The sequence below is a fragment of the Centroberyx affinis genome, unplaced genomic scaffold (genome assembly GCF_046629955.1).
Source record: "Centroberyx affinis isolate AG114_WGS23_722 - 3 ecotype Tasmania unplaced genomic scaffold, CSIRO-AGI_Caff_v1 ptg000169l_1, whole genome shotgun sequence".
NCBI classification, from domain to species: domain Eukaryota; kingdom Metazoa; phylum Chordata; class Actinopteri; order Beryciformes; family Berycidae; genus Centroberyx; species Centroberyx affinis.
The window spans coordinates 93964-119724 of NW_027278866.1; the positions used below are offsets into that span (position 1 = coordinate 93964).

General features: G+C 43.6%; 1 protein-coding gene across 7 annotated transcripts; it reads left to right on the plus strand.

Moving 5' to 3' along the window:
* The first annotated feature begins 959 nt into the window (after window positions 1–959).
* sorbs3 (sorbin and SH3 domain containing 3) lies at window positions 960–24934 on the plus strand. Of its 7 annotated transcripts, none has more exons than XM_071534320.1 (21): window positions 960–1049; window positions 10217–10287; window positions 11148–11336; window positions 11556–11628; window positions 12070–12209; window positions 12417–12480; window positions 13225–13263; window positions 13363–13450; window positions 14419–14527; window positions 16576–16629; window positions 16795–16902; window positions 17590–17645; window positions 19253–19323; window positions 20122–20183; window positions 20360–20406; window positions 20681–20795; window positions 20917–21042; window positions 21744–22280; window positions 22432–22535; window positions 22685–22791; window positions 23005–24934. In XM_071534320.1, the coding sequence occupies exons 2-21, from the start codon at window positions 10276–10278 to the stop codon at window positions 23064–23066; spliced, it is 2163 nt and encodes a 720-aa protein (XP_071390421.1). In that variant the 5' UTR covers window positions 960–1049; window positions 10217–10275; the 3' UTR covers window positions 23067–24934. The 7 variants fall into 7 exon arrangements, with proteins under 7 accessions (XP_071390421.1, XP_071390434.1, XP_071390449.1 ...); XM_071534333.1 differs by lacking the exon at window positions 960–1049 and adding an exon at window positions 4297–4436 and having other exon boundaries at window positions 23688–24934; XM_071534348.1 differs by lacking the exon at window positions 960–1049 and adding an exon at window positions 4299–4436 and having other exon boundaries at window positions 21744–21845.
* Window positions 24935–25761: the final 827 nt, after the last annotated feature.

Consider the following 25761-nt stretch of genomic DNA (forward strand, 5'->3'; position numbering starts at 1 on the left):
CTCAGGGGATTTCTCAGGACATGGAAATATGGGAGTGGGAACAGACTGATAGAGCTGTCACTTATCAGGAACTCAGCAGAGCTTGGAACGGACACACAGGGACTACAGTAAGTACATACAGTTGATCCACAGTGACACTTTGCAGCAAAATGTGATAGTATGATACTGTGGAGTTAAAGTGGAAAGCATTAGCACTAGGTAAACCTGCTTCTCTTCTCTTCGCTGCAAGCTTTTTTCCTATACTGGGTGGGTAAATGGGGCCTGATATTGGAGCAGAGCATGGAAACACTGATTCTTCGCAGAGGCTCTCGAGTGTTTGTGTGTGTGTGCGTGTGTGTGTGTGTGTGTGTGTGTATGGGCCTAAGTATGTGTGTGTGTATGCATTTGCAATTGTCCATGAGTACACCTATACCTATAGTACCTTGCAAGGTGACAGGTGAATACGCTACTTCACTAACTAAGCCATCTGGATCTTATGGGAAGCTCACTGGACTCTCTTTTGTGTCTGAGGTGAATGTGATAGACACAAGATGTAAGACCTAACATATTGAATAGACCAAGGTATTACTGGATGTGTGTCACACAGGTCTGTTTATTGAGATGCCTATGGAAATGGCCTCCTCTTTTCCTGCACATAAAACACTAAAAGGCGGTGCCACTGAGCTTGTGCCTGTATGGGAATCTCTATTATTTCCAGCTGTGGATGGAAACTATTACTGAGTCCCTTCTCCCTGATGAGCTGTAGAGGACTGCATGCTTGCACAGACGCACATACACACACACACACACACACACATTCACACACACACGTGCACACACATGCAAACATACACCACACACATACACACGCCTACACACATTCAGACCCAAGCTGAATCATTCGCCGAAGATAAAAGACACCCTGTTGGCCTGAGAAAGAGAGAGAGAGAGAGAGAGAGAGAGAGAGAGCGGGAGAAACAGCAGCAGTGGATCGCTCCCTCCTTCCTTCTCATTCACTTCCTCTCTCCCTCTGCACTGAGGAGACCTCATTGCTCAGCCTGCACTGCTCTGTAAGTACTGTATAACTTGTGCTGCTACTTCACACTGCGACTAGAGCCAGGGTTAGCATCAACTCAGGCAGTGGATATTCTTCACAATTAAAAGGAAAAGGGAAAACTCTTTGCCAATGATAGAACAAAGGCTCTGTCGTTTTTATGTAACTTGGAGTTTTCGTTTACATTTTGAATGGAGTAAACTGAAAGTGAACTGACTCCAACACAGATTAGAGCATCATGTTGTTGTTGTTGTCCTCCACCACTCTGTTTCTATCACTGTCTGAAAACCATTGAGGCGAACAAGAGACAAGATGATCCACATGCCTACTGGATACACAGGTTGTTTGTTATTGCTGTCATTGTTGTGAAGTTTGTTTTTTCATTTTTGTCCGAATGTTGTTGAGCAACAGTTGAGCAACAGCTGAGTGGTTGTAGAGAGAAGGGAGGATATGAGGAGGGTTTTACTACTGTAGATGCCAATCTTTTACTGTCTGTGGTTCAGAAGATGGATATCATCAGACCTCTATCCCAAAACTGGCTCCTGTTGTGGCTGTAGTTGTTGTTTTGGTCTGAAATATTTCAGTGTGTGCCTGTTGCCCTGTTATATAAAGGTGTATTCACTCATTTGTTGATTTATTCAAGACGGACCCATATTTGTGTTTATGCAAAATATACATTTTCACATTCATGGCAGCATGTATAACCTTGGTTCAGCTGTTTTCATCACTGGCTTTGGTATTCCTGAACTGGATAAGGACAAGGACAATTCTGTGTCTGGCTCTGGCTAGCAGTGGGTCTATTTACCCCAGCACCTCTATGCCAAGGGTGCTGTTATGTTGTACTGAGGGGAAATCTTCTCAAATAAGCATCCCAAGAGCAGCAGGTCCCATGGGGATATATGACTATATCAGGAATGTTTGTCCTCATCAGCCAACATGGTGACCCAGAGGCCTGGGAGATGGACCGCCCAGCAGAATGTTGTTTACTGGTAAAATAAACCCTGGTGCTTTTGTGTTGTTCTGAAAGACATTCCATAAGCGCTACCTCAGAGCGCAACCCGGATATGGATGGCACATATGGCATGGGCCTTCTTATCAGTCAATCATGGTGGTAGAGCTGGTTATTTACCTGTTTCCTTCTCTATCTCTCCGATGGGATTTTTGTTTGATGACGACTTTCCCCCTGGTAATTTTGACAGACTTGCCCTCTCTTGTTTCCTGTCTCTTAGAGAGAAGCTTTTCCTAGCCAGTGGTGAAAAAAATGAAGCACAGGCCTACAGTCATCAAGTGAGGTAGTTTATGATTATGTAACAGATTTATGTCATGGTTTATTCACTCGCTGGAATCTTTGGCTGTCAGGCTTTTAATGAGGTTCATGGTTGCTCCATAGTAACATACTGGTACACATACCACTCACTGTGAAAGGACAATGGACGGGCCTGTACAATGGGGATACAGCATAGCATAGGTCTGAGCTGGAATTCATCCGTCTCAATGAACGGAGAGGCATGCCTCTTCCCTCCTCTCCAGATAATGCTTGTTTCTCGGTAATAGAAGTGATGGTGGCCCAGGAACGGATACGAATTTGTGTTTGTTTGGTCGACAAGAGATTGAGAAAATGAACAAGTATCCAGTGTGAGAGAGGTGTTGGGTCCCGAGCCAATGCAGCAATCGCCTCTTGCGTGATTACCTCATTTAGCCGCAGAGTGACAGGGTGTCAGATGTGGTCACAGCGGGGCGAATGTCTAGTCCAGTTGGATACAGATTATGGTAGAGGCTCAGCCGCAGACCCTACTGCCCAGCTCGCCTCTCAGGTTCAGAGGCTCAACTGTTTGGCAAAAACAACCCTGTAAGGAGCGGTGTACGGGCTCGGTAAATGGATATGGGTATTTGCCATGAGTTTCGCTCTACCAAGCCAGACCACTGAATTATTAAAAAGAGCTGACTCCTTCAATTCCAAGCTGGAACTGGCCAGGACACATAAACTCTCTCTCTTTCTCATTTTCTGTCTGTGTCTCTCGCTCTCTCTCTCTCTCTCTGTCTCTCTCTCACACACACACACACAGACACACACACACACACACACACACACATTCAAACAAATACAGATAGACCATTGACTAGTCTTTGTTAAACTTTATCCCTTGAATCGTCTCTAGTTTATTACCAGGACTCTCCGGGAGATTAAAGTGCATCTTAGAAAGTGAGCTGACTGTGTGTGACTGCGGCAGACTGGACCACTCACCTGCAACGTGGAGTGGACCTTGTAACTCAGTCTACTTGCTGAATAAGAAACACCACACACAAAGCCAAAACAAGCCTGTCAGCCCGTTCGATTTCAGGTTTTACACTGTTTGTCTTCATTGGCAAGAACTGCGGGCAAACTGGAAATCCTAGTTTCATTTAGGCGAGTATGGTGGCGAGAGCAGCAGAGGAATTTGAGAATGTGCTGCCTTCATTCTTCTTGGACTGTTGTTCGCTCTGTGGTTTGACCACTTTGAGATATTCCAGTATCCTACCGGACATATTCAACTGAACAATTTGAATGTCTCTTATCTTGGCCCACGCTGCATCTTCTGCTTTGAATATTTATTCCATTCTGATGATGCCATCAAAAGGACAGACATCCTTCTGTCTGTAGTCAGCAGAGCTATTAAAACAGCACTTGCGTCCTCTAGCCATCACACCCAACAATAATGTAGATATGTGTGTGATGGGAGGAAGGCCAGGAGGATGTGACAGAGTTGTCAGACAAGTCCCGGCTCCTGTGTCAGTAGTGGACCAAGGCAAAGACTAATGAGTCAGAAACGCTTCCAGAGCTCCTGGAACAGAGAGAGCTCCTATTGTCCCTTCGTCCCTTTGACTAGCCAGAGACCTGGCCTCTGTGCACCCCCATGACACAAACACACACACACACACACAAAGGAGAAGGAGGCATGAGGGAGAGAGAAAGAGAAAGTTAGGAGGAAAAGAAGGGTGTGTCATGGCGGCAGGGTCACTGGGCAGTGTGGAGTGTCTGGGAGGTGGAGGTGATGAACTGTTGGCGTTCCCCTTTCGTTAACCCTGCGCTGTGAAATATCACCTTATCACAACAATAGGGCTTCTTCATTGAAGGAGGTGCCCCGCACTGACAAGCCAAGAGGAGGGTGCCTTTTGAACAGGGCCCAGGGGGTTGCTATGGCGATGCCTGTCAACCGGGAAGTCCTTCACAGGCGGAGCGAGGGCTGGGAGAGAGAGTGAGAGAGAGAGAGACAGAGAGAGGGAGAGATTGTGTGTCCTGGCTAGTTCCATAAGAGAGAGAGAGAGAGCTGCATAGGACTTCCCTCTGAAATATTACATTCATTACCACTGAGCAGACAAGACTTAAAGAGGTGTGAGTTCACGGGTCAGTGGAATATCCAAGGTGAGTACACTTTTTTTCCCACATGAGTACAGGTTGTGACAGATTCAAATCACTCCTACGCGCTTATCAGATACAGATCTATGTGATCTTACGTCTTGCTAGGTTATTGCTGTAGTCTGTTTTCTTTTGAAGGTTGAGTAACCTGCCCGACTGCTCGGGGCTTACAGGCTGCTTCACAGGATTAGTGCTGCCGACTTTCCCAGGAATTTGTCAGTGTCTTAAAAAAAAGGAAAGAAAGCTGAAGATGGCCACACAGAGGGATGCTTTTAGAGTGCACCTGAAGAAAAGTCCTCTTATCCTCGCTGAGCCATGTGATCTGAGCTGTTTTGATGTTGAAACAGTCCTGTGGGAGCGGACTGACTGAGCTTTGGCTTTTGGGCAAGTGGAGGAGAGGGCAACTCCGAGGCACACCCGAATATTCCCCACAGAAGAAGAGAGGGAGGGCACTATGGGCAGTGTTACCCAACATGTCATATCTTATCGCTCTGCCCAGTGGGTATGGGCGCACTGACAGTTGCTAGCTGCTAGCTTGGCTCCAGAGTTTTAGCAATGATGCAATAGGAAATTATTTGTTCTGTCAGACTAGTTTCCCATCCTGCTCCAGACATCAAGCCTAATGGCCCCAGGTCTGTCCAGCCATCACTTAGAGGCTCCTCTCACTGTCAGGATAATTTCCACAGCCTGCTCTGATTCCCTTTGTGATATTACTGAGGGCCTAGCTGCCCCCCTGATCTCCACAGGCCATATTCAACTTTGAATATGCAAAATGACAGCCATGAGGGTTTGTGAGCTTTTCCTCTACTTATGTTTTGAGAGTGAATTTGCTCACGCTTTGTCAGACAGGTTGTTATTATTTTTGTTTTTAAAAGTCCACTTGAAAAATGAATCTATTTGTTACAGCCGCATATAATGTCTGGATGTAAAGCTTCCATAGAATTTCACTGTTGTTCATCTGTGTACTGGGCGCTCCGCAGAGAGAGAGAGAGGCTGTGATTTAGTGTTGTCCAGGTCCTGCTGGGAACACATTGCCTCTCCATTGACAAGTAGCACGCAGACTCTGACTCCTCCTGTTGCTCAGACTGAGGGAGCACCATACAAGGAGGTGAAATAGCTCCCTCCTGATAAATGTGTGTATCCCCCAATAACCGCATATCATAAACTTGCAGCTCCAGGACCTTGTATGGGCTACGTCTGTCTTCCCACATCTGCCAAGTTGCAGAGGGGAAGCACGGCAGGAGTCTGCGATCAACCTTGCAGGACCTCTCACATCTCTCACATAACTGCACAGTGACTCACCTAATATATTTACAAATTAATGCCAGCTTTATTTATTCACTAAAAATGTGCTTGTAATTACCGTCTCACAACTTCTTCCAGCACGATCCTCTCAGTTTTATGACCCTCTTATGCAACTTGTTGCGCAGAAGTAACATTGTGTGCCACGGTTTGATAAGACTTCACCCTTCTATGTGTCACTCTGGCAGTAGGTACTCAGTTATGATTTGCAATGACATCCAAGAAATGAACACTCCATTAGAAGATCACAATTATGTAATGTAGTGTTTATGTTCAGACCAGTGCTTCCCCAAACAAAATGACCACCTTAAGCAAACAAGCACGTGATTTTTTTGGTCGGTTTCCTTCATGTATGTGACTTAGGTCCGTTCATCGGACTGTGTGCAGTAGTTCCCACCTTATGGAGTCAATGATTAACTAGGCCCTTCCACCATGCTGCACACTGAGGCAGAGGGTGGTGCTTGTACTGTCTTAGGACTTGCAAATATCACGCTCAGGATCAACACATTCTGCACTGTCAGTACTTGTAGATAATATACAGACAGCATATTCCTCCCTCTGACCATAAATCATAACTTTCCTGATCGCAGGTCGCAGAAGTTTATGGCTCACCACCGTGACAGTTACTCATTAGGCTCTGTGTGGTCGTCTTGACAGCCTTTTTCCTAGTGAGGACAATGCAGTGTGGTGTAAAAGGGGTCATCGCGGGGCAAGCCCAGTCGCAGAAAGACCTGACCACATCCTTCTACGGAAGAAGAGAAGAGTTAGAGGAGGGGAAATTGACGGCAGATGTAGAGCGTCACTATACTTTGTCGAATAAGGATTTCATAACAAACTAATTTATCATCAGCTTGTTGCAACACTCAATGAGAACTATTACAGTAATTTCTCAGAAATCTTAATTTGCTGAGATTAAAAGACTAACTGGCAAGTTGGTAAAAAATGTGTGCAAATGGCCTCACTTTTTCCACATATTTGCAGATGTGCCAGGTTGTTTTTTTATTATCACTTTGTAAAAGTTGTGCTGCTATTCTCGGCAGTGGAAACCTCCCATTGATTTCACAGGAATCACAAGGGTGTGGTGAGGTTCACTGACCCTGTGCTGCCGAGTAAGTCTGCTCTGGCTCAGCAACTTCTCATAAATAGCCTGCTTTCTCATCTAGTCCATTCAGAAAAAAAACCCCAAAACATCCTAATGCCTCTGTGAAGTAACTTGTTTCTTAACAGTATCACAATAGTGGTGATGATGGTGGTTGATGGTGTTGGTGGAGTGGGCTGTATGTAGATGGTGAGGAATCTGTGACTATTCTGTTTCCTGGTTCAGTTTACAGAGCTTAACATCTGGCCCAGTTCTTCCAGGGACCAGATGAGCTCCCTGAGGACAGGCATGCTCAGAGGCAGTGATTTCCATACAGAAACCCCCCCATTTCTCATCATGTCCTCAATTATCCTCTGCCATTGTCCCAGTTTAGCCTGTCATCCCGCAGGGCGCATACGGGAAAACATATGGCATGGTTAAAATGCTACAAAACATTTTCAATGAGCCAGAAATATGAAATGCGGGTGTTCTGCATACTATCTGTCTAACGTCTAGCTTGCACGAAACATCTCAGTGCCTTTGTGTTGAGCTCATCTTCGGGATGAGATCACATGGACCTTTTATGGTATCGCTTTCTCTTCCGTCCCTTCAAACTCATCTAATGGTGATTATGGATTTTTCACCTAATAGGGATTTAAGTTGTATAGTCTTTGACCTAAGTAGGCTTAATAGTACACAAATTTCAGAGGGATAGCGTCAAGGTACTCACACAGCACCAACCGCAGGAACCCGGTCCATGTGAAAGTGATAGTTGCCTGTGCCGTCAAATCTCAGTAATTAGATAAGAATGCATTGGGCGTTCTGAGAAAACCCAGGGAGAGCCAGTCTTCTGGTCAGGGACTTTTCACTAGATATCGGCACTGATTTTTCCTTATTAGGCAGGATTGTGTTTGGTGCTCATGGAGAGGGAATGTGTGCAGCACTGGAAGATTTCTCAGCTGGATTTAACTCCCCAGACTCCCCAGACAAAGGCACAGAGACACAGAGAGACACTCTTTTTGCATAGGCCTACTCATCTTGATGCTACTACTATGCAGTAGGCCTTTACAGCTGTCATGCCCTCTAAAAGGATGTAATGATGGATGTTTTTTTTTTTAAATAGTGCTGTAACAACAACAATTTACAACGATTTAAATTTCTAAAAATATTTATTCCAATTACTCTTTTATTGCATAGATATACAGCAAACTGTGTCTCAGAACAGTTCACATCCACAGGAATATAATGAGGGGCAATATTCATATTTTATTCAATGCTTTGTTGTCACAGTGATGCTTTGACTGAAGGCATCCCTCGGGATAAATGCTGTTGTTATAGTACTGGCATTGCAGTTGGCCAATGTTTATTGATTCTGTATCTCATTAATAATATTTTTTAAATATCTTTCTAGTAAGCACGCACTTTATGAAATGCATGGGTTTGGCAAACAGAGGGCAGCTTCTTGTAGTCCAGTAGTTGCTGTAGAGGCTTGAATGGCAGCAGTGTGTGGGTGGAAAAGGAGCTCCATTGTTTGCCCTTCAGGAGTTTTGAATTAAACAGGCCCGTGTGGAAAGGCTATTTGTCGAAAACACCAATGAATTATACATCTAGTTATCCAGGTATCAGTTAGACAGGACCTTTAAAGTGAATGGCAGCACACTGATACCCTTTCTAATGAGGGTAGCATGTCAAACACATTGTAAACCATATTAAGCTGAATGTAGCTTATTTACATTTCTGGCTATTGTTCTATACATAATAAACTGATTGTGATTGCTTTCAGCGATGATATGATCTCTGTAGTGCCTGAGCAGTAATGGTATTGTTATAGACGCAATCCTCCATTTCCCATAATTTTCCTGTTATGTAACACAGTTTATTGGGAGATGATGACTCAGACAGGGTGACATCGTTGTCTGGAAACTGGAACATTGATTCTATCACCACATGGGCTCTGTGTTGTCTTCTAGCGAACAGAGACACAGTGCATATAGTTTTCTTGGGCTTGACCACAATGATTATAGACTCTAATGCTCAGCTGCAAATGCCACATGGAAAACTCATCGGTCCCAATTCTCTTGGACAGCTCTCAGCCTGTAGTAGCCTGGCCCGCGCTCGGTCATTACTTTCTTCCTAGGCTGCAAGGCCAGAACACGTCATCGTTTTCACCAAAAAAGAAGCTAATCCTTACATTAACCCTATTGTTAACCTCACTGACCTATTCCCAGATATAGCAATTTTGACCACACTCAGAGTGGAGAAGAATGGAGAAGAGTGGCTTAGAATCACTTAACAATTTGATCCCATAGGAGCAGCAGAGGCCAGGGTTGCGGGCTTGTACGGTTGCAGATCCGTGGTTACCATGCCAACTCTGTTATTATGGGCCCATTTAGCCACTGTAGATGAGAGGTGCCTGCCACATACATGAGCGGAAATGGCCTCCCCCTCATTCCTCCATGCCTTTGATGTTGAAACAGCAGGCCTAATCTGGTTTTCAGAGGTGCCATTGATTAGGGCCGGGTCTCTGCTTTCAGTAGCTGACTTTCTCCATCATCCAGACCCTCAAGTCTGGCCTCTGACTGCACTGTATGACAGGGAAGAGCGAGGCATGTGAGTCACAGTCATTGTTTTGGATGGCCTTTGCCTTGGCAACAGGGAAACGCGGGTGATGCTAACTTTCCTTCTTCAGAGCACAAGGGAAGTAGGATAATGGAACACTTGTCAAGTCCACTTAAATATAACATTTGATTTATGACAGGGGAGACTTTTTGGAACCCCAACCAACTAATGAGTCAGAGTTAAAACTTTTGCTGACGAGGACAGTTGCGAACAAATGCATTGAGACTCAGCATAGGAATTTGAAAAATACACAAACAAACATAATGCAAAATATTTTTCTTTTTGGACCAGTTTCAGATCTCCAGTGAAATAAGCTTCATAGATGATAAATGTTTATATAGACGATAACCAGTATAAAATTGCTGCAGGGTTTTCCAAACTTTTCATCTTTGCGATGGAGCAACCATGCATTGATGATGCAACAAGCATGTACAAACAAGCCCTTTACATCTATACACTTTATACAAGAAGCTGACAGTTTGTGTCTTGAAAGCCTCTCAGTCTGCCTTTGTAGCACATCAGAACTGTCATCTCTGGTAGTGACGTGAGGCACACATGACACAGTTCACTCCAAGAAATAACTCCAACAATACAATAAACATATTCCTTTTGCTACTGAAGTTGCAGGTTCATATCCATATTTTTCAAAATATAGATATCCCACCTGATAGGAATAATACAATTTGTCTGGGATTACTTTAAGTGAGTGTTTAAAGAAATTGAATTTCTCTTCATAAAAGGTAGAACAACTGTAAAAAAACACTGATGGCACTTCTTTTCTTTGCAGATACTTTTGATGCTGGGTGCAAGAATTTTATATCTGACACAAGGACCATAACAGATCACATGCAGTCTCAGGTAAAGGCATTTTTTTTATGCTTTATTAGATAGAGACAGTGTGAGAGATAGACAGGAAGGTATGTGAGAGAGGGGAGGACATGCAGCAAATGACTGTGGGGCGGATTCGAACCCGGGTCGCTGTGGGAAGCCTTACATGGTACGTGCCGTACTCAGTGAGCCACCGGGGCGCCCCTGGTAAAGGCATTTTTAATGGTTGCAATTCCAATGATATTATATTCAGAAAGTTTTGAGAGAGTTTGCATGACACAAGGAGACACTTTTAAACATGTGAAATCCAGGCAAAACACCAACAAGTATAGTGCATGTGGAAAAGTAATACTATTTTATTAACTGGCCAGAAAAATCATTAGGTAGGCCGGCCCTCATGTGAGAGGGGTGGAACGATCACTATGGAGACCACAGGAGCACCAGAGATTTTCAGACCATCTCTAGCACTGCTGGACTTTGAGGTTGACATCAATGACCCTTCCCCGACCCCTTTGGCCCCAGCTCCGCCCCCCGGCCCGAGAATAGGCAGGCCTGGTGAATAGGTAGTTAATGGGCTCATAATGGGCTTCTCCTGTTTCAGTGCCCCCGCTCTGCACCTTGAATGAAGCCTTTCTGCAGTCGCTGCAAGAGAGATGATGAAGTGGGTGGAACACCACCTCCCACTGGTCCTGCTTTAAATAAATTAGGGGCCTTTTCATCAGCGCAGAGGCCAGTTATTCTCTAGAGAATAGCTGCGTTGCTAACAAGTTCACATGACCTCCCAGAGAGAGTGGGGTTTACCCAGGGACAACAGGAGGACACGACAGGACAGGAGCGAAGTTCACACATTGTTTTTGTTGATCCATACTTTTCACTTCCTCTTCATTTAGCAACGTGTGGAAGTGGTGGACCATCCAAATGGCTCCCAGATCGTCTTCTCTGGGGACAGAGTTCCTTCAGATCAGCAGCAGTTCCTAACATCTCCAGAGCTGATCCAAGAGGTGGTCATCTCCCCTGGACTCCCAACCCCTCCTCTGAGTCCCTTTCGCTCTGCAAGGCTGCCATCTGGAGAGCTCAAGGCAAGCACAGCTATCTCTTGGATTCTGTGTTCATGACATGCTGCACTGGGTCCGTAGAATTCAGTATACAAGTGCTCCTCCCTGTGGAAATGTGATGCATCACAAGTCACATTTCCAGCCTTGGAGTGGTGTTGAAACCATCTCTAATATAATTCAGTTTTTATTACATTGCATTGTAATGTTTTTCTTTGGATTGATGGTTATTCTGCCCTTCTCAAGGTCTCAGAGATGAACGGAAGCGGCCCAACCACTCTTAGCTTCGGATCCTATTATGGCCCTTCGCAATCACATGGTATGGTCATATATGTTCAAATCCTTGCTTCATATCCTGTTCCAAATCACCAATTAGTTTCAAGGAAGAAAAATCTGATTCATTTAAGGGCAAGTCTGGCAGTGAGGGAGGACATTAAGCTGGGAGGGAGTTGCATGATTCATTTGCTGTTTATGGAGTATCCAGTGTTTATGCCAAATCAAATCTGAAATTAATTGAATGTTTCATTGGAGGATAATAGCTTGGACTTGTTTCATGTGAATGTGGTAGAGTTTGTTTCCTGGTATGTCAGGGAAAATTCTCTTTCTAATGATTAGCTGCTATAACATTCAGTAGCCTTTACTGCTATGAAAAAGTCACAGACTGTGATATTGTATGGCCAGGCTAACCAGTGACTACAGATGAAAACAACAACATAAAATATAATCAGTAAAAACGTGTTGTTTTGATTGTGTACATCAGGAGGGCTGTCCAATGGCGTCCAGGCCAGAGGTTCTTCCACTTTGCCACGCAGGTCGAATCCTACCAGGGAGGAGAGGCTTATCAAGTTCTCAGGGATCGGCCCAGTGGACGAGACTGGGATGCCCATAGCCTCCAGATCGGTAAGACAAACATAGACAATGCACCATTTAATCATCAGACATCATCATGGAGTTCGCATTCTTTGCACACACCATCAACAAACTTTGCAGTCCACGTTCCTTTGAGCTGGCCTGTCATGTTCCTGCTATATCCATGTGGTGTGTTTCTCAAAGCCTCATTCGTCAGATTTGTTTACTTTCCGCACCTCCCCTCCTTTCTTACGCCAGAGTGTGAACAAGCCCAGAGACTGGTACAAGAGCATGTTCAGGCAGATTCACAAGAAGCCAGAAGGTAAGGGCGCTCCTCCTCCCTCACCTCTCACACTCTCACTCTATCTTCCAGACAGAATTCCTTTCTATCAATGCCAGATACTACGGAGCTGATCCAGCAAACAGATTATTAAGAGGCAAAATAACACATGATGAAAGAGCACTTAAGCCTTATGTCATTTCGACTTATTAACTCCAACAATAATCCTCTTCTTATCCCAGCCTCTCCCAAATCTAGTTGTTCATTTTTCTCCATTAGCAGTTGCATAATTGAAACACATTTGTGCGGTTAGTGATTTGAGCGGATTTCTCTGGTTCCATTCTGTTTTAGAGGATATTCTCAGCACATAAACAGCTACTGACATTGCACATTAATCACTAATAAGAGCCGCTAGAGTGCAAGCTATCATGTGAACATGCCTGATAATTCTGCCATACCTAATTCTGCCCTTAAACTTATTGAGGTGCTACTGATGGATTTCTTTGGCAGAACAAAGAAGGGATTTGAGTTAGACATGGATGAAGAATGATGGCACTGGGATGTAACCTACTGAATATAGTATCATAATTGTGAGTTATGGTTCTGATCTTAAGACACATCCACTGAGCCGTGGGAGGGGCAACTCCATCTTACATTACTGCAGGGGAGTTGGAAGTGTATGTGAATGAAATGTACAAGTGTGAGCTTGTACACAATCAGTTCATCTGTGTACAAGAGCTTCAGTGTTATGAAGTGCATGTCATCTTTGTCCTATCTGTTTACCAGAATCTGATCTGGAGGATTCAGAACAGTGGCCAGCTGAACGTAAGTGAAACCATCAACCTCCAAAGTGTGAATGATCTGTTGTCCTGGTTGGTTGCTATGATCTGTTTTCACCTAAAACTGGTCTGTTTTGATCCTCAGGGATCCAGCCCTCTGCCAATATAGAAGATGGGAATGAAGCAGACAAGAACCTCTTTAGACTAACACCGTATGGAGCCCTCCCAGACTGGTGAGTTTGCACTGCTTCAATTCATCCATTCATTTTCCTATTCAGGGAACCTATCCCAGCATGCATTGAGCGGAAGGCAGGGGAACACTGTTGCCAGTTGAACACAGGGCTAACACAGATAGACTGACAATCACTCACTCTCACATTCACACCTAGGGGCAATTTAGAGTCTCTAATCCACCTGACCTGCATGTCTTTGGTGTGTGGGAGGAAACTGGAGCAGTCAGAGGAAACCCACACAAACACAGGAGAACATGCAAATTCTGCACAGAAAGGACAGGAATCAAGCTGTGAGGTGATGGTGCTAACCACTGAGCCACCTTGCTGCCCCCTCAATTCAATTCAATTCAATTCAATTCAATTCAATTGTCTGTTGTCCCATATAAACAAACATCAGTTGATTATTAGACCAGAGAGAGAGAGCCAGCAGCTTGATACAATGCAAAATAGTCACTTATCAGTGCAAAACACAAAGCTCTCATACAGGCACAAGAGGTTACATAATTTCATGTGTAAATTCAGCTATTTAACTGTGGTGTTACTTCAGTAAACATTAGCTTTGACAGGGTAGCTTATGTTACAGTAATGTCCTTACATATTATTGATTTCCAGTATGTCTGAAATACTACTAATAATAAAGCTATGAATGTAAAATGTTCTTGAATTTCATACTTGACACTAAAGACTGGAAGTGAGGGACGCAGGCATTTATGTGAATACCAAACAAAGCCCAGGCCATGAGCAATGGGGGAAGAGACAGAAAAAGTCTGGGATAGACAAGTTTGGATTTGTCGTTACAGGCACTAACAATGAAGCCATGATTAAGTTGCCGTCCATGGTGTGTGTGTGTGTGTGTGTGTGTGTGTGTGTGTGTGTTTGTGTGTGTGTGCGTGTGTGTGTGTGTGTGTGCGTGTGTGTGTGTGCGTGTGTGTGTGTGTGTGTGTGTGTGTCGGGGGATTATGTTTCAGGAGTGAGGATGTAGATAAGCTGTCAGACCCAGGAAAGCAGCACCCTCAGCCGAGGAGCATATTTGACTTTGAGCCTGGACAGAGCACCACCTCAGAAAACCACAGCCAGGTAAGGCCCAACACACAATCAATTAGAAAACAGGCTGTGATCTCACTTTAGATGACCAAGGAAATGTAGGTTTTTTGTTTCCTGGTGACTTTGTTTCCTAGTCTTTCATTTCTGAAAGATGTTTTATTCTCCAACCTTTAAATGTTGTTTGGTCTAATGACTGAAATGCTTTGTATAGCCTTGCAATACTTCCCCAGTGTGTGTGTGTATGTGTCTGTGTGTGTGTGTGTGGAGGGGGGGCTACCTTCAAGAACAGGTTTAAGGATGGGCACCTTTTCTCTTAGGATTAAGTTGTGTCAATACCCTAGGAGTCTTTCAGCTGAGAACACTAAGTATTTTATCTTCTCACGTGAGGAAACTTAACTTGCAAGTGTGGTCATTCCACAATGTGCCTTCCTCTCCTCACCAGATGTGCTACAGTAGCTTCTGCTTTTATTCAGCAGATCCAATAGGCATCCTTCTTTCATACAATTAGCTTTTCAGACAAGTAAAGGCATGATCTAAGTATTTCTGTTGGCTGTCATTAGCCACTACTGTAAGTCAGTAATTTACTGTACAACCCGGTGACATTGACAGTGACATATTTATTTACCACTGAGGCTGTCATGGGTTGTCTTGTGTATTCTGCAGTGAGCTGCAGTGAACTGTAGTGATTGAGTGTGCAGCTTTTTGTGTACACTGTGTTTAAATACCTCTGGTGATTTAGAGAGCAGCGTGTTTGTCTGGGCTGAGTTTTTGAATGGCTCTTGCAACAATGTCCCAGATCTGGTGCAAATTGAGCCTTGCGTCTGTGCGTGTGAAGAAAAGGAATCTTTGTTTCCACTCCCCCATGGGAGCCGGGGCGTCTTGTGATCCGTATTATGGCGTTAACCTCTTGTGGTGTATAATGGCCCACAGCATGGAGACTCATTTCATTTCCTCTGGATGACAGGGGCCGAGGCTCTGCCTTTCTTACCGTCCCGCGGACAGGGTTTATAAACCCACTGAGCACACAGACCATATCAGGTGTTGTACTCCCTCACGGTGACATCACAGCCTGTGATTGTAGTGAAGATGACTCCCGACTGGGGGAAGGCCTTGGCTTTAAGAGGGACACATTCAGCCAAGGTATTTCAAGAAACTTGAAAAAAGAGCAGGGAGTCTGTGGTTCTCTCCAGCACAGCCTTTTAAAGTATTACTTGATAGAATCGGCTGGTATTATTGGACCATAAGTCTTTGTAAAGAGAGGGTGAAGGAAGTTTTGGCTGGCTGATATAGTGTTTTTGGGTGGCTTTTGGCTGGTCGTCATAGTGTTTATGTAGATGCAAACTAAATTAAGTAAATCAAGTTCACTATAATTTGGACCAGAGAACATACATATGGGCGTCTCCTGGGTTCATGTTTGTGTTCACGCCTTGCATCCAACCTGTGCTCATGTCCTGCTTGACAAACTGCCCTTGGTGTGTTTACTTCCCTGTGTTCTGAAAACCCCAATCCAGAATTTATTTTCCTAATGAATTTGACATATATCCACAGTTATTTTTTAAGAATTTGAGTTGCCCATCTCAATCACTAACAATGGCTCTCTATCCATCCCTGAAAACCTGAAAGCTCCATCCACTGCCTTGGCAGAAACTTTGAACTGAAAGTGACCTGCTAAAAATCTCCCAGAACTTCCAAAACATATCCAAGACACATTCCAGAGATGTAATCTCTACAATATTCACTTAGAATTTGTCTCAGGAAAAAGGGATGCCTCAAAACTCCCTAGAAATGCAGATGTGAGGTCAGATTTGACATTTCCTCCTATAGGCTATGCATGCCAGTACAGTTGAAGCTGATCCAGAATCCCCCTTAACTGTTGATAACACTGCTTTTGTAAACAAAATATAGTGCTAGATGCACTTTTGAACTGTATTACGATCAGTGGGAGCCATGAGCCATGAGGGAAGAACACAACCCAATACACACTGACTAAAACGGCAGCAGGTGTTTATGAACAAGATGAGATGAAATAAAAATTGTATGATAACCGTATGCCCCTTAAATGTTGTTTTTCCTGTCCTTAGGGCCATCTATCCCTGAACAAACAACCTGAGAAACCCCGTTCCCCCTCAATAGAGGTGAGCAGCTTTGACAGTACACTTCAACTGTTGCCTTTCTCCATTCTCTCTTTTGAGATTTTGTTTTTTTTTAACCATGTGAAAGGGACATTATTCCCCAAAATATCAGATTCTGTATTAGCCTTTTAATTTTACCCTTCCAACTCCATCACTGCTGTGGCTCAGGCCAGTCTGGTCTCTGAACTGAGTCGATTTGAGGCTGAGCTGGACTCGGAGATCCAGGGCCTGGAGAGGAGCCTGTCCCAGAAGAAGCAGCGTCGAGGCCGGGGTGAGGTACTGAGCCCCCCTCCTGACTCTCTCTGCTGAAGCATCCCTCCTACTCCCATCCGGCAGAATCCTCACCCACCCTCACCCTCACTTCCCCCCAAATTCCCAGTGAAGGCTGACCGTCTCAGCGAGACCACCCTGCTTGCTAGCTTTGACCGTGTGTATTGTTTCTCTCCTGTGACCTGGATGACAGACCCAGGAGCCGCCTGCCTGCCTTGCACTTGGATGAGTCTGCTATCCTAATCACCTGCCTGCAAATCTCCCCCTCCACTCCCCCAGCGAATACAAATCTGCCTGCCAATAAATGAAGAATCTGTTAGATTGATTTTCCTCACATCTCGGATAGAAACACAGGGAAACTTGAGATCCCACTGTGCTTGGTAGAGAGAAACTTGGACAATACTGTCCAAAAAAATGTTGTTGGTTCCCATGCTAGTCCTGATTCATACGTGATTTAATCAGCTTCATGTGCTCTAATTTTGCTTCACATAAATCAAAGGTGGTTCAGACAGATCATAGGCGGCGCTCTTGTAGCCCAAGGAGCATAGGACCCAGGGGATTTCTTGCTCCTTTGGGAGTGGTCACCACCTCTACTCTGTCGAAGTTGTAGCTAGTGAGATTTCCCCTGAGCTGCTACACAGCAGACTGAGTGGTGCAACAGGGAACAGAGTTTAATGTGCTCTCTGCTTCCAGGAGGCCAGAGCCAGGGATCCAGGACCTGCTGCAAGGACCGGGACTGCACACTACAGGTTAGTGACAACACTATGACAAGGTCAGCACTTAACTGAGCAAAGCTATACTGCAAATGATTTTTTCCATATGGGTATTCAGCAGGGTGACTGCTCCCCCCCCTCCCCTGTAAAAGACACCTGTACTGCTACACTAAATCTATTAAAAAACCCTTACAGTGAAATGTTCATATCGTTATCTAATTCACACCCATATTGTGTAACATGACATTAGTTATATAAAGAGCAAACTTATTAAGCTATCACTCAAATAAAAGTAGTGTTTCTCTCACATATACCAGTGAGGCTATGTAAAGTACACTTAATGCCTTTACTGTTGGCTTTGACTAATTTAGTTATAAGCTGTAGTTCATGGCACTCATTGCTGTTTAATTAGTTGTTTTAGTACAAAATGGTGGGGCTCTACTTTCTCTCCATGTTACTGTTACAATGATGAGCTCTGTTCACTAACAATTGGACTATTGTGGAGTGTATCTGTCAAGAAACTATTCAGTAATTGAGGATAATGAAGAGTCTACATGTTAACCAAATGTAAATCTTGTGACTCTGGGAGATGTTTTGTAGTTCTTACAGTGATTCTCTATTCATTGTCTGGTCTGTGTTAGGGGTGTGTATCCTGCAAACTGTAAGCAGCAGTGGTAACAGCAGGACAGGTTAATGGATAGGGGGTTAACTGCCACATACGTGACCTCCTCTGAGTGCAACTCCCAGCCTCTTAATCCACTTTTATATTGTTTCATCAAGTGTGAATACCTGAACCGTAGCCGTTCACAGGACAGCTTGTCCAGACAGCCGTTACTGTGATTGGGCCGAACGGTCATTAAGCCCCTTGACCAATCAGCAAAGAGAAACTCCCAAACATTGCAGGGTATCTGTAAGTTGGCCAGGTGACTTGCTGCACTGGACATTCTGCTGGGAAGCTGTTGAACTTTAACAAGTTCAAGTACAATATTTGTTAGTTCAAAGGGGCAGCATTCCACATTTCTTACCTGGTGTGTAATGCATTCTTGGACGATTCTCCCTGTAGTTGTTGTTTGCTAAGTTGAGCTCATGTGTTTTGACCCGGCGACCCCTTGCCTACCAGGTGGCCTGAGGGGCTTTTTAATGTGCCTGTTGCTAAGAACATGTAAAATACAAACATACAGCAGTAAGAATATGGCAGGTTTTTACTGCTTCCTCTCATCCGGACCAGTTGTTTGGCTTTGGGCAAACGCAGCCAGCTGCAAACACTAGAGCACAACACAACACTGACTGGATATCAGTGTATGCAAATCAGTTCAGGAAGCGGGGTGGGACGCTTTGAGTTTTGACTCTGAGCCCCGAATCATCAAGACTGATCACATCACTGAATCTCAAGGATACAGACATGGGCCAGTATCATCTGCATGACCTTCTTACTGTTGTCTCTCTCATTATACACAACATCTGTCTCCTCTCTGTCCAATGTATTGTATGAAAACCAGCAGCTGCAGCCAGATGGTTGTAGATCTGTGTGTGTGTGTGTGGCTGTCCATTGATCTTATAAGGGACCCTCGTGTTGATTGGGATAATGTTTGAGGGGACAAGACACAGCGACACATCATTTTTTTTTTCTTGCTTTTTTTCAGCTCTTTGTCAGCATCAAAGCAGCCTGTCCATCGCTCTGTTGGCCCATCATCAGCCTCTGCTCCCACATATGGTAAATAAGTATCTTCCTCCCTGTTGTTCTGCAACACACATGCAAACTGTCACTTACAATCACTGTCATGGCTGGGCCTGTTTTCATGCAGATCAATGACTTTGATTTTGACTATTTTGGTAGCTGAATGGCAGAGGTCAGTCTTTTAACTAGCAGTATATACTGTGCATGCAATTTAGTGCAAGTTGATCGTGCAATGGTTCAGCTCCTGAATAGCCTACTACACTTTGTCTCACTATTCACCGCGACACATGCACACTGATCTAATCGGCAGGCAGACTCATCTAATCAGGGAGCATACAGCATAAATGATGAAAGCTTCCAGTAATCCAATATACTGCTGTGGGTCTCATGATTCTCTTTCATTTCCTCTGTTGTCTGCTACTCTGGTGTGGCACATTTTAAATGATGTGAGCATGGAAAGCCCTCGCAGTTTCTGTATAGAAAAAGAGGGTAGATGGGTGGGGAGGAAGCACAGAAAAATAGGAAGTGGAACTGTGCCGGAAGACCTGATTACAGATTAGCTTTATCCAATTGTTTTTCTTGGAAATTAGTCCAGAGAGACTGGACTGTTTCCATGTTTAGATTCTTTCCGACTTAATGTACTTGGTATGGCTGTGATTTCTTTTTTCAAAGCAACAATGGCTTCAAAAATAACATGCGCTGAATAGAGCAACGCACATTTCACGCTCCGCTGATATTGATGCAAGCTGTGCTCCTGTTATCCATTCATTTTCCTTGTGTCCTGATAACCTGTTCTACCTGGGTGTTTCCTCTCCGCTTTACTTTGCTCTACAGTAGAACGCCTCTCCCCTGCATATGACACTATGGAGCTCCCACCTAAGAGAGAGGAGAAGAAGGTATGTTCATATGGATCTCTCATTAATTTAAAGCCGTGCAACTTGAAAAAAAACTTGAAAGAAAAAATCTTGAATTTCTCTGTTTTTTACATGCGATTTGAGCATTGGTGTTTCAAATTTTGTTGTCCGAATAGATGAATAGAGCAGTTATTATTTCCTGTGTTTGTTCGTTCCAGTTGAAAGCAGCGAGAGTCAAGTTCAATTTCCAGGCTCAGTCACCCAAGTGAGTTACAGTATGAGCTGATCTGCAAATACGCCATTTCCCTTCTCGCATGTCCATTCTTCTTAATGAGAAGCAAACATTATACCGATATCACATTTATCGCATTTGAAATCAAATCTGAAATGTTTTTGTTTTAAACAATAAATATATATCTTGTGAGGTTCACTGGTGAAACAAAAGCCTTTTTCCTTGTAGCAAACAAAAGCCTCGCTTCTGTAATCTACTGGAATTTCTCCTTGTGCGTCTCATTATCTTTCTGTCTTCCTCTTCCCAGGGAGCTGACTCTGCAGAAAGGGGACATTGTTTACATCCACAGGCAGGTAGACACCAACTGGTTTGAAGGAGAACATCATGGGAGAGCGGGCATTTTCCCCACAACCTATGTGGAGGTAAATTTCCTCATGTGTCTCATTAATGAGGAATGGTATTTCTCTGTAGTGTTGCTTTGTGCTTGTTATCTCTGACCATGTGACACCGCCGGTTTGAAGCTCTTCCCTCTGTCCCTCATAGATTCTGGCTCCGACAGAGAAGCCGACGCCTATAAAGTCTCCCACTATCCAGGTGTTGGACTATGGGGAAGCCGTGGCTCTGTACAACTTTAACGCTGACCTACCTGTGGAACTCTCTTTTCGTAAAGTGAGCATCAATTTGGTTCATTTTATTTAATCTATCACAGTATTTAAAGCTGCACTACACAAGATTTGTATGTAAAAATGCAGCCGTCTTATCAGCCTAAACTACAAATTGAAAACTACATCCGCACTAACTGACAGCCTGTAAATTCACCATATTTGCCCACATTAATTTCTGGTGCTGGAAATGACAAATCAAACTTAAGAGTGAAATATAAAACGTTCTCCTAAACAGCACTGAGCGGTGGGTGAACCTGCTGCTTTTTTCACTATCTCCACAAATACCAGGCGCTAAGAAGAAGAACTTTAGGTCACAGGAGTGTGCAGTTACATGATTTCTGGGTAATGAAGTCCTTCAAACTTTCAAAAATTCAAAGAGTTACCTCCCACTGCCACTTGGGGCCGCCAAAGGAAGAAGTTGCTTAGTGCAGCTTTAAAATAATTTCTATTAGGTTTCCAAGGTTTGCATGATAAAATGAGACTGTCGTCGTCGTCGTTTCTAATGTTGCTTTTAATTAAGTATTTTTTCCATGATGGTATTGCTACTTTTGCAGAAGTAATGGATTTGAGTACTTTTTCCACCACTGCTGCTGTGACATTAGAATTGATTGATTAATTAGATGTCTATAGGATAATCTACCTGCAATGTATTCTATTCTATTCTATTCTATTCTGTGGTTTCATGTCTTTGCTGTTGCTCCTCAGGGTGAGGTGATCAGTGTAACCAGGCGTGTTGACGACAAGTGGCTGGAGGGGAGGATCTCAGGGACCAGCCGGAGCGGCATCTTCCCCGCCAACTACGTCCAGGTCAACAAGATGCCCCGCACCAAATACTCCGCGGACGACTTCGCGACGGGCCCCGTGTCTCCCGTCTCCCCTGGACCCCAGAGTCCAGGGCGTCCGCTCCACTCCCCTTGCCCGCGGTCACCCGCCTCCCCTTTCACCCCCACTTCCCTCAGCCCCGAACCCGAGCACTCCCCCCTGAAGCCGTCCTCGCCCGTGCCTTACGGCGGCACCGCCTCACAGTCACGCTCCCCCGCCCAGACGTCCAGAGAAACGACCAATCTCTGGCCCCACAGCACCCCCAAGCCTGCTTCACCCGCCGCCCACAACAGCCACCGGGGCGGAACATATTCAGCTAACCAGAACTCCGCGGCAAGAGCTGTTTCACCGTCCGCTCAGTCAGCAGCATCTTTACACAGAGCAGGAACCAACACCCCCAGATACACTGACCCCACGCAGGTCCGCACTCACTGCTTCCACTTAGAGAGACACTGCATGGCCGCACCCATCACTGGTGTAATTGTTTTGTCTTGCCAAAGTGGTGGATGGGAATGTCCTTCATGATATCTTATTTCATAATGCATGACATGAGGTTTTCCATTTCTTCTAGGGTGGAATAACAAACCAGGCTGCTCCATCTAATCCACATGTCAACTCCTTCCCGCAAGTGCCAGTGCCAAACAACTCCGGTTCGGCAGTGGTGCGACGCCAACCGTAAGTCTAGAGCTTTGAATGGTGTTATGAGATCATGTTGTTTCAGCTCAAACCAAGGTAGCTTGATATTGCTGTGCGTTGTTTAGCATTGCGGTCTCAGTGAATCTGTGTCTCAGGCCATGTGTTTTGTTCCATATTCTCCATTTCAGGTATAAAGCTGTTTACAACTACAAACCACAGAACACAGACGAGTTGGAGCTGAGAGAAGGAGACATTGTACAAGTGATGGAGAAGTGTGATGATGGCTGGTTTGTAGGTAAGGAAAAAACTTTGTGAACTCCTAAATACCAAAACAAACCCTGTATCAGGACCCCCTCTACTGGACTTAATGAAACATTACAGGTTGGACTCTCAGGCGAAATCAGCTTAACAGGACTTAAACTGTACAAATGTTTTGGTTTTGTCATTTGCATTCTAATTTAGTTTTGTTTACTGTTTGACCACAGCATGTGCTCTTCTCGCTCCGCAGGTACGTCAGAACGGACTCGTGCTTTTGGGACTTTCCCTGGGAATTATGTGGCACCAGTTTAACTTCCTCATTTCCTGCTTGCCCACAGCCACCTGGACTGATAAGATGGCTATTTAGACCAGCTTGCTTTAAACAGCCCAACCAATCACTCCAGCCACATGACCAAGTCCTGCTCTGACACCCCAGCACCTCTTCTAGCCATTACCCAACACTCCCAAACCTGGTTTAGTCAGGCCTGCATGTTCACTCTGACCAGAGAACAACACAGCTGCGCTGCTCTGTTTCCCAGAACAGAGGTGAAGGCAGGAACATTGTGTGGTTTCTCACCTCACCTCCCTGCATGTGTGTGTGTGTGTGTTCCACTGAGACTTGGGAGTGTTTTCGCACACACCACTTGAGTGGAAAGAATGAATGCTCATGATTCTGTTTCAGAAGCAAAGAATGGACTTTTTTGTCCCACAACTATTTGCAGCTGCAGGGAATTTTACATTCCACCCCACTGAACAACACTGTTCCCTCTGAACTGCTATGATAAAGTTTGATGCTGCATCCGACTTTTTGCCACCTAAGTGCCATCACAAATCACACATGCCTGAGAATAGAAATCGGAGTGCCATATTCTGATGTCATATCATTTTGTGATTCATGTTACCTTAAAATGTCTTCATCAAACTTCATTTCAGATCTTTGAAAATACCCTGGGCGAGTTTGAGGCAACATCATCATGACCACCTGTAGACCACTTTGTGCTTTAAACAGAGCAAAGACAGGGCTCAAACATGTCTGTTAAGTTTACAGCCTCCCAGGAGGCTACGCAGCAGAACAAATATAATTGATGCATATATTGCTGTTATTATAGCATATTTGGCTTTTGTCTTTTTTGATGAAGTCTGTGCAGAGATGTCTCTTTTGATCAGTGGAATGCGGAAGGTAAGAGTATAGGAAGGATAGAGAGAAAATGAGACCTTGTTTTCTGTGCTGTGATAGGACTTAATTTCCTCTGTGATTCAGTCTCAAACTTCTATAAGAATAGGAGCTGTACAGGATCAACTGTGTCCGTCTAAGTGGAATTTAGATGAATCCTTCACAGCAAATGGTTGATTGGTTTCTTGAAGTATTTGAAGTAATGCTGTATGTGCCAATTCTAACATTTCATGAGATGGTTTGTTAAGACGCTCCACTGAACATTCCCAGCTTACTATATTTCGACTGCAAGCTATGTTTGCTTCTACTACTGTTTTTACAATGTTTTCTCTGCTTATGGGGTTAAAATTCTCACTTTGACAACAGTATTCATAAATTCAGCTAAAAGAAGTTGTTTGCGCCAGTGTAACCATCGACAAGTGTCTAATTAGAAATCCCTATCATGAAGTCAATTTCAGTTGATATATTCATAATTTCATTGTAAACAATTAATCATAATGTACTAGACACAAAAGATGATTGTACAGACTGTTACCTGTGATGAAATTGAAAGTATAATATATTTTGCTTATAAAACAATGTATCTCAATATATGGTACGCAAACTTTTTTAATAATACAATTAAAAAAATTACAGAGTGATATTAAAAGTAGCTTTTATTTGATTAATTTGTTCACTTTGTTTTGTTGTTTTATTGTTGATACAATTATTCAGCAAACACATAAAGCAAGTGCCAGTAGAGAATGGAGGAGACAGGTAGGGGAGACCAGGAATAATTGCAGTAGTTTCATCATATATAACTCAGTGTTTGTTTGTGCTATGTCTCTCAAACTTTGATACAAGCTACTCCTATTTGTCTACTACAAATACTAGTCATTTAAACATCTACTACACATCACACATTATGTGAGGTAATGTCAAATACAACGACTTCCACTATTACAATACCCTGCTAATGGGGTGAGTTGTAACGCCGGGTTATTTATGCAAGAATTTGAATGAAGAATGTTTGAATAAACTCAGTTGTTCAACAAAGTAAATTAATGTAAGTCAGTCATCTTTTCTTAAACTTTAAAATTAAAATTCCTCTTTTGTAACATTTTCAACATTTCAGCATTTTCAAAATAGAAAGTCTGTTTTGTAAACATATTTTTTCAATGTCACACATTTCTTGACTTTGAAAATTAAAATATCTTAAATATCCATATATTTATCCATTTTATCTGCGAAACCAAGAGTGCTAACCAAATATATATACTTGATCAGAAATTTTACTTTCTTTTTTTTAATATAAAATTTGCACATGGCTGTGTGCAACACAGAGCCATGAAAGTTGTCCTGTGAGCTCAAGAGGTCACCACAGGTCACCACAGCTCACCCCTGACTGGTCAAACTGACCCTATGTCACAACAATAGGCTATATTTGAAAACAATGCAAAAGATGACTATTTTTTTTAAATATTATGATATATTGAACCTTTATTGATTTTACATCAAATTACATCATACAGTAGGCAATTTCATCAACATATTGTAGAACACATACACACAGATACACTTACACTCACACACACATGCATGCAAACAAACACATATATACATAGCTACACACATGCACATACATGTGCACACATACACTCAGATGGTACAAGCTCATGATGAAGGTGCACCAGGTAAGCTACTTTTTTTTAAGCTATGCCACAGTGCCAGAGTGTCACAGTGCAAGGTTAATGCAACATTTGTAAAAAATGATCCTGTCTGTCATTTTAGGGACAGATTAATATACATCTGAGTGATAGTTTTGCTATTAATCTTATAATGTTCCTTTTTGTT